This window comes from Cladophialophora bantiana, assembly GCF_000835475.1.
Source record: "Cladophialophora bantiana CBS 173.52 unplaced genomic scaffold supercont1.4, whole genome shotgun sequence".
In the NCBI taxonomy this organism is placed as follows: domain Eukaryota; kingdom Fungi; phylum Ascomycota; class Eurotiomycetes; order Chaetothyriales; family Herpotrichiellaceae; genus Cladophialophora; species Cladophialophora bantiana.
The window spans coordinates 1,476,485-1,484,866 of NW_015971578.1; the positions used below are offsets into that span (position 1 = coordinate 1,476,485).

The 8,382-nt window shown below is 50.9% G+C and overlaps 3 protein-coding genes across 3 annotated transcripts; all 3 read right to left on the bottom strand.

Annotated features, from left to right (window-relative positions):
- Positions 1-632: 632 nt before the first annotated feature.
- Z519_03308 (uncharacterized protein) lies at positions 633-2,145 on the bottom strand (the record flags this gene model as incomplete). The annotated part of the gene is made up of 2 exons (XM_016761059.1): positions 633-2,005; positions 2,091-2,145. 2 exons carry the CDS (start codon positions 2,143-2,145, stop codon positions 633-635), a joined length of 1,428 nt encoding a protein of 475 aa, XP_016622909.1.
- Positions 2,146-2,907: 762 nt separating this feature from the next.
- Z519_03309 (uncharacterized protein) lies at positions 2,908-3,633 on the bottom strand (the record flags this gene model as incomplete). The annotated part of the gene is made up of 1 exon (XM_016761060.1): positions 2,908-3,633. One exon carries the CDS (start codon positions 3,631-3,633, stop codon positions 2,908-2,910), a length of 726 nt encoding a protein of 241 aa, XP_016622910.1.
- A 378-nt stretch (positions 3,634-4,011) lies between these two features.
- Positions 4,012-4,687, bottom strand: Z519_03310 (uncharacterized protein; the record flags this gene model as incomplete). The annotated part of the gene is made up of 2 exons (XM_016761061.1): positions 4,012-4,517; positions 4,567-4,687. 2 exons carry the CDS (start codon positions 4,685-4,687, stop codon positions 4,012-4,014), a joined length of 627 nt encoding a protein of 208 aa, XP_016622911.1.
- Positions 4,688-8,382: the final 3,695 nt, after the last annotated feature.

Consider the following 8,382-nt stretch of genomic DNA (forward strand, 5'->3'; position numbering starts at 1 on the left):
TGCCGCAAATGCTGACAGGTTACACAATCGCCCCTCTGCCACTCCTCGCGCCCAATACCCATTGTCGTCTCGCTTTTTGGGTGCCATCTGGTTGCCATCTGGTGCCGCCCCTCTGGTCCCTCTTCATCAATGCCGAGAACGTTCTCCCCCGACTGTACACCGCCCTCGCTTGAGCATCCGGTTGGCCCATCTCAGCTTGCTTCCCAACTCGAAAGCCCTGAACACCATCACCGATCCGCATTTTGGTGCCTGAACCAATCTCCCTGGCCGAGTCTGGGTCTATCATGTGCCGTTCACCCGCTCTCTCAAAATGCGCAACGCGGCATCCTTTCAGCAACCGGAGCCGCTCATCCAAAAAAAAAACCAGCCTTTGCAAATCCCCCCACGCCTTTGTTTACCCTTTTCCCTTCCCCTCGCGTCCACGGCATTTCCCAAATTGTCGCATGCCGCGTGATCCAGATGATTCTGCTATGCACTTCCCGAGTCATTGGCTCGCCATGTCTGATGTCCGGGGACATCCAATTCTCCGAGAATGAATCAGTAGTGTCATGCATCTGGACGCTTTCGTCGCCGTCGCGCAGCACGGGCACCCGTCCGCAACCTGCCCTTCCGCGTGCCCTGTCCCTCCCTTCTTACTTGCAGCGCTTTTCCACAATGCTGGCCCCATGTTCTTCGTACTCCTTCTTCGATATCCACATCTGATGGAATGTCCCCAGGCTCGCCACGATGCTCCCGCCAATCCAGCTGCCAAACTTGCGCTCCACTGGCATTCCCGACGCTTGAATTCGCACTCGTGTATTGGGATATTGCTTGCTCAGCTCCTGTTGGATCCGATCTGGCAACCCGCGGATGAGCGATCCTGCACCTGTCACGACCACATTGCCAAGCAAAAAAGGTCGGATGTCCACGTCCACTTGGTTAAGGCTGGCCTTGACCAACCCAGTCACTGTGCCCTGTGCGTCAGGGGCCGGGTACAGCTGAGCTTCCTCGGACTCGGATACGGGCACATAGTAGCACTGCGGGTCGAATATCGACTCCACTAGTCTGAACCGTTCGGATGAAAATGTCTGATTATACCCGTCTGGAAACTCAAACGGATGCGCGTATTGTTGCTCCCGCGCTATCAGTTCGCCCTGTCCCCGAAACGGCGTATTGGGATTTGTCCATGCCTGGAGGGCGATCTCCTTGAATTCGAGTATCACTTTCTCTTCCTGATAGCGTCGGAACGACGGCCGCGGCGGCTGGAACCCTTCTGGGAATTGCTTCAACACCGCATTTGCCGGCTGTCCTGCATCCACCGGCTGTTTCGACTGAACGAGATAATGGGGTGTAATGGTTATCGGGTCTGGCTCGTTGGCTTCAAGCATGTTGCGCACCTGCGAAGATAGGAAGTTTCCTCCGATGTTTGACCGCATGATGCCCTTCTTCAAAATCATTCCATCGTGCACTGGTGTAACCGACACTTGGGACGCGCCAAAATCCAGAACTAGTGCTGTAGGCCTGCCCGCCGCCGCGGCGCTCATAACTCCAGCTCTTCCAAGATAGAATGCGGGCGCCGCCCATGACTCCAACGCAATCTCCACGCACTTTTCTCGGGCCTTTGTAGGGTTCCATGATGGTTCCGTCATGAAGAGAGGGTGATCTTCAAGGCACCGTTCACTGTCTACCGCCTCGGCCATTGCCTTTTGGAGGTCTGGCACGGCCTGGGGATCGTTGAGCCACTCTTGGAGCGCCCTGTTCGGTCGGACGCCTGTCAGTTTGTGTGCAAAGGAAAACTTCCACAGAGCTTCGGCTGCGTCCCAGTCTTCCACGATGCCATCTCTTCCCATGGGATTTTTGATTTCGACATCTTCACGAGGCACATCGATCACATGATCACCAAAGAATCGTTTTGAACCGGTCGAAGCGTAGAATGTAGGAACAATCGACTTGGGAGTATCTTCGCCCGCAAAGCCCGCCCGCACACTGGAGTAGCCTGGGTCAAGCACCAAGGCAGACACTTCATCTATCCGTTCCCCCTCTGTTAGCGAGCGCCCAGGTAGAGAACAATGACAACATATTGGGTACAGGGTTTCAAGTCTGATTCATACCTCCGGCGTATTCTGCGGCTTTGGGCTCATCTCTCGACGTCAATGTAGTTGCCATTGTTGGCCAGGAATTGGTGCGCGAGACGAATGGACTCAAAAGGGTGTCATTGAGTCACCAGGTACAGCTACACGTTACCCCTCCCGCACGAAATAGCTTTAGCTTGCGCGCAGTGAGGTGCGTCTCTAATGGGTTTGCTGTCCAAGACGCGCCGCGAAAACCCGCCAAGGTATTGCACGGAGCCGGAAAATTATAAATCCGCTGTCCCACCTGCAGCCTTGTGCGGGCTTCACGACCGAACTTGCAGGATTAAAACAGCAGTGCATATTTATTCATCGCAAACTACAGTAACTGCTCACGTGCGTGGACAGTCGGTAAACCAGAGGAATCCATTACGGAACGTACTAGCTCAAAAAGCCCTACGTTCATCCGTACGAAGGACTACAATGTTAGCCCATTGAAGTGTGCAGAGACTCTTTAGACTCTCCAACCTGAAAGCAATCCTGAGGGCAGTTTGCAAAAATATAGGACGCCCAGTGGTGTCGGCGGTCTAGCAGACAACCCTATTGGTGATTTCAAAGGGGAAATCGAATGGTGAGCTGTACAGGCAAAGATTCATTGTGTTTGCAAAAGAAGAAACAATGTACAAATAAAAGCACTCGCCCTTGTTGAAAAGACGGAAAACCATGACTTACCTGGAAAATACAACTCACGCGCCTTTGCAAAGGGGGGGAAGAGATAGTCCAGCTCAGTAAATCCAACTTGGACGCGAGCCAACCACGGCATGTCGCGGCGTCCTTTCCCGTAGAGTAATTTCCCCTGTTATGGCGCGTCTGTCATTTCTGCGTCTTCAGGCTGATGTGCTTTAGCCATATACTGGAAATGTTTGTTCCAAAACACTTTCCACAATTGATGTGCCCAGCGCCTATGTTTCAAATGGGACGAAAAAGCATGTGCAATACTAGGCCCATTAGTGGCACTCTGGTTGGGGTGCAGCGACGACGTTAAGCGTATGACATTTTCCTCGTAGCGCTTTGCAGGTCCGCTCTCGAATATACTGATCCAAAGGAGCAGATGCTCCTCTAGGACATCGATCGTCCAGTATTGTTGTGTCCCTTCTTCTCTGGCCAGTGACCACCCCACGAAGTCAGACATAGGGCTTCCCATGTGAATCAAAGCCCAACAGACGAGATATGACTCTGGAGGTGGATTGCGACATTGCGAAAGGCGAGCGCGGTGGGCGCTAAGGCAACCGATAAGCATGGTAAAATGAGCGCGAATTCCCTTGTCGGGTGTGCAGAAATTGACAAATGCTTCCCAATGCTCCATGGATTCAAACCGGGCCTTTTCAGCGTGCTGGTTCAGGATTTCTCCAATTTCCTTGCCGTCACAATAGGAATGATGGTATGCACGAGTCTTCTCCAGCGGGCAAAAATCGACGGTCGGAGGGCAAATGCTAGTCTGAGCAATGTCTGTATTACTGCAGGGAATACCGCAGTTATGGCCGCAGTTAGGGCATCCCGATGCCGGATTGAAGCTTCCGTTCATTTTGAGGTGGTATCTCAACACCTGTTGAGAGTGAGGACTGGGGGATACTGATAAAGGATTATTCTGGTGGATATATCGGATGCTGTTCATAGATTAATTATCGGCGGCAGAAGTGTCATTCTTGGAGCGGAAGGGCGGTCGACGGCCGAAGACATGGTACAAAATCCGCTCTTTGAGGCATTGACATTTGATAGTCGTTGAATGGGCTTTGTCCTATCCGCCCCTCGCGTCACCATGGCTCCATTAGAAGTCGGCTTTCTGTTGTGCATTTCCATTGAAACCATGTTTTTGGGACCACCTTTATCCACAATGGTCTTTGTGATAGTCGATCCCAGTAACGAAACTTTTTCTCTTTCGACGGCAACTGAGATGCCCACTCTAAATCTTGCCCTCGTCGGTCATCCTCCGAATTCGATTCAGCAACACAGTTCCCTGGCGTCCGAGCTTGATTTTCCCATCTTTACCAGGTCTTCTAGCCTTTGCCATGGCTCTGTGTTCCTTCTCGCGAGCCTCCCTAGCTTTCCTTTTCACTTCGAGTGCCGCTTTGTAGTGAGCCGCAAGCTCTATTTCTTTCTTGTAGCGTGATTGCTTCGGAGGACGCTTCCTCGATTGAGTATAGAGATTTCTACTCGGCTTCTCGGCTTCACTCTTGTCTGGTTGCAAATGTGGATCGCCCGCATCCATTCTCTCGAGCATTGCTTGTCGATCCGGATGTAATTCGAGGCTTGTGGGAGCATTTTCGGGCAGGACGTCAATAAGGTCGCCCTCAGAATGGGGCTGCGTAGTGGTTCGTGCAATTTGTGCAGCCTCCTCTTGAGCCTTCACCTTTGCATAGGCCTTTTTCACCTTTGCTTTTTGGATAAGGTCATTCTTGATCTTTTGTGCTAGCAATTGTTAGCCTAAACACACTCTACAGAAGGCGAGGAGTGTTACTTTTGCGCCTGTAAGTGCCATCGGGAAGATTTGCTGGACCGACAGAGAATCCTTTGCGTTTCTTCCTGTCTGGGTCCTTTGAGCCAACAAGTGAATTGTCGCTGGCTCGCTTGAGACTCATCTTGTCTTAGTCAATGTCCTCTTTTCAAAGTCCAAAAGAGCGCATCAAGATAGGAGGAGGAAGCAGAAACGACTGACGGTTTGGTATTCGGGATGCGGGGTGCGGGAAAAATGAATTAGAATCATGGTATGGAAGGCATATTGCGGAGTCAAATAGGTCTGCATAGCGTTCTGCTGCGTTCTCCAGGATCGTGGTCCGCCTTCTTTGGGAATAGAATGATGCCGTCCTTACGGACAATTTGGCTTGGCGTCGGTCCATTAATTATATCACAACGTCCATGATAAGTCTACTCCAGCGAAACCGCAACCCTAGTACTCAGTGAATTGACTGGGACTCCTGCGCTTGAATGGGCTTCAAATTGACCGCGGCTTGTTCACCTCCCGACACAACCTCTGCACCAATATCAGTGGCTTGCTCGCTAATGCATCCAAAAATATTGTACAAAATCGTCGCCATTTCTCTGATCTCGCCCTCCTGGAACATCCTTACACTACTGGGCGTGCAGGCTTCTTCCTTTTTATCCGGTTCACTTTGTCGTGTGCGAGCACCCCGGCTGTCATGTATCGACAGACAGGGGCACAAAGTTTCGGGGGCGGGGGGGAAGACACGTCAGCCAGCTCCGCTCAGCTTTTCGGAATGAGGTCAATTTGTGACAACAAGCGGTGGGCTCCCTCGTGTGCAAGGGCCAAAAACAGTGGCACCAGCGGCAGAGAAGCACCCAAAACGGCAGCCGTTGTCCCTAAACCTAACGTTGACTGGCAGAGATCTGGGGATTTCACCGGGCTAATTAGGTACTGTAGGTGAGTCAAGGTGAGTTTAGTAAATAATAACGTCTATTATCTTTCAAGAAACTGAAAATTACAACTAGTGATATGCCTTGTTAGCCTCTGCAACCCAATTGAAATTACCTCGAATTAGAATAACGAACTCGAACTGGAGCCCGTGATCTCTGGGATAGCCGCGTCAATTCCGCCACAGTAGGCGTTACCTACGACGAGGTCCCCGCCTGGTTCAGTTATGGCCGTGGACGGGTTAGGACAGACGCCGTCGGTTTGGCCGATGAAGCAGTTGTCACCAGTATTGGAATTGCTTACGAAAGCCCAGACTGACGTGTCTCCTAGCTTGATGGCCGCGACTCAACAGTCTAAGAGCAAGGCTCCATAGATTAGTTGTCACGTTCAGTCTTTCGGGGGCGGGGGGACACAAATGGAATATTTGTTGGGCCCTGGAATCATCCGCCTGGTCCAGGACATTTGCACTGGTATTGTATGATCCAGGAGACGAGAGGAATGACTGACCGTATGCGGTGTCTGTTTGGGGGTCTAAGACAGTCTCAAAGCCACCTACGACCTCGACAAAAGGCGTACCTAGGTATAGATCTAAAAAAGACGCGTATGGTCAGTCTCTTTTGTTTTCATCGAGTATTGTGAAGAAATAAAACCCAGCGAGGATAGGGTTCATTCCGTTTGCGCTTTTCTGCCGGGTTTACCCCGAAACAGACGCAGATTGAACTGGAGAAGACTAAACTTACCGGCGAGATTGTTGGTCGCACATGCTGCGTAGTCTTTAGTAGTTGAGAGGAGGGCCGTGATCACTGATGTCGAAGTACTCGTTGAGGTCTCGGTAACAGGGATGACCGTCGAAGTTGTTGCCGTGCTTATGGTGGTGGTGCCAGACGGAATCGAAGTCTCGCCGTGGTCAAGGGGGAGATAGCGGTTGTAGTCGTTGCTGTGGCGGTGGTGGTAAACGTAACGGTCTGGATCGTTGTCGCAGTCGTGTCCGGAACCCAGTGATGGCAAGAGACTCCCTGGGATAATGTCATCCGCGAAGACCTGGCTGTGACAATGGATTACTGCTATCCTTGCCGCGTCCGCCCTTGGCTTCTCGCTTGCTAATGGCACCAACAGGGTCAGAACAGCCTGATCCAGAGTAGGTGGAACTTGGAAGGGAAGTCTGAACATGAGTGTGAGGTAATAGGCGCAGCTACCGTTGACGTCCCAGTTGAAAAAGTGGCCGTCGTCGTCTCGTAGTTGTAGTATCTGTTGTCGTGGTTGTGTCGATGGTGTTTGGTGACCGACATAGTCTGAGTTACGGTAGAGAATGAGGTTGGCCCTTCTGTGATCGTAGTGCCGGTAACTGTGGATGAGATTGGAGCTGGCCCCAAGACCTTGGTGGCAGTGGCCGTGAGAGTGGTGGTACAGGGCTTATACCGGGTGCTCCAGGCTGTGGTAGTGTTCTAGAGGCCGCTGCTGGTACCCATTCTTGTATAACATTGTGTGCTAGCTGAAGAAGCCGAAGGACCTAGATTGTTGTTTGGCGGCCCTCGGGAAGCAGCAGCAGTCAGTGCCGTCCATGAGGCCAAGATGGTCAGGACGGATGAGGACAAATACATGACAGCAGCCTGGAGGACGAACGACGATCGTTGGATAGTTGGATAGTTGGAATCGAAATGCGAAAACGAATAGAACGAGCAATGGCTCTGAAAGACAGAAAGCGAGGGACCGATCGACACGAGCACAAAGAGAAAACATCGAAGCAGATATGAACACTCGGCACTGTGGGAAAGCATTGTCACGGCTTTTGAGATGGTTGATCTGACCACATCATGGCACTGATACTGTGGAAGCGCGTGGCGTAAGTCTGGGGCGCTGGCGCGGGAAATTGGGATTTTCTCTATCCACGCAATGACCTACTAAATAAAACTAAGTAAACGAACTAGGTAGATGGCGACACTACTCAACAGGCAGTAGAATGGGGACCGGGTGGAGGGTGGACTTACGCGCCGTCAATACTTGAATCTACTTATGCATGTTCTCTCTCGAAAAGAAGTGAAGGTGGCGTTCTCGAAAAGTTGATATAAGTATGGACGACCACGCCCTCTTGTATCATACCAAACTTTGTCAACCCACCAAGCAAGCAAGATAGCGACTACCTAACTTCTGCACTTATCCACTGATGAAATCTTCTATTCTCCAGGAGGCAATAAAACGTCTTTCTGGGGGAAATGCTACATACCTGGTCCCTGCTCGTAGTGGGTATAATCTACCTCGTACTAACTCTCCTGATTCAATTTGGATCACCCTTCACCATCCCGCCTCTTCTCGCATCGCTTGAGAGTGTGAAGGGAGCGGCGGCGGAATAGGTAGGATAAGGCTGGCTGACCGCGGCTGTTGGATCAACGTATTTGTACTTGTAGGTAGATCACTACCTTGCCCACGCGCTAATGACCCTTTGTGGAGCACCCGAGGTCAGCCGTTGTAATGTCCAGTAACCTACAGGGGGGGATCATGTACGGGCTGACACCCCCCCCCCTGGTTCACTAGCTTGTTGCAAAACCTCTCATTCTCTACCACTTTGTATGCCCACCGTTGGCTGCGATGACAGCTTTACAGCGCTCTGGCATACTCTCTATATACTTAATAAAGTCCTATTTATCCAATCTTTCCCATTCTTCTAGTAGATACTGTCGAACCTCAGCATCTATCTTTGGAAAACGTCTCCCAATTCGATATTTAAGAAGCCGCCAGACATTCTCAATAGGATTTAAATCTGGCGAATGAGTAGGCTAAACCATTCGAATAACACCATAATATATATAATATACTCTTATTAACTTTACTGTATGAATAGAAGTATTGTCCTCCATTAGAATACCTCTCATAAATCCAACTGTTTATTCGATCTCTCGAAGATGT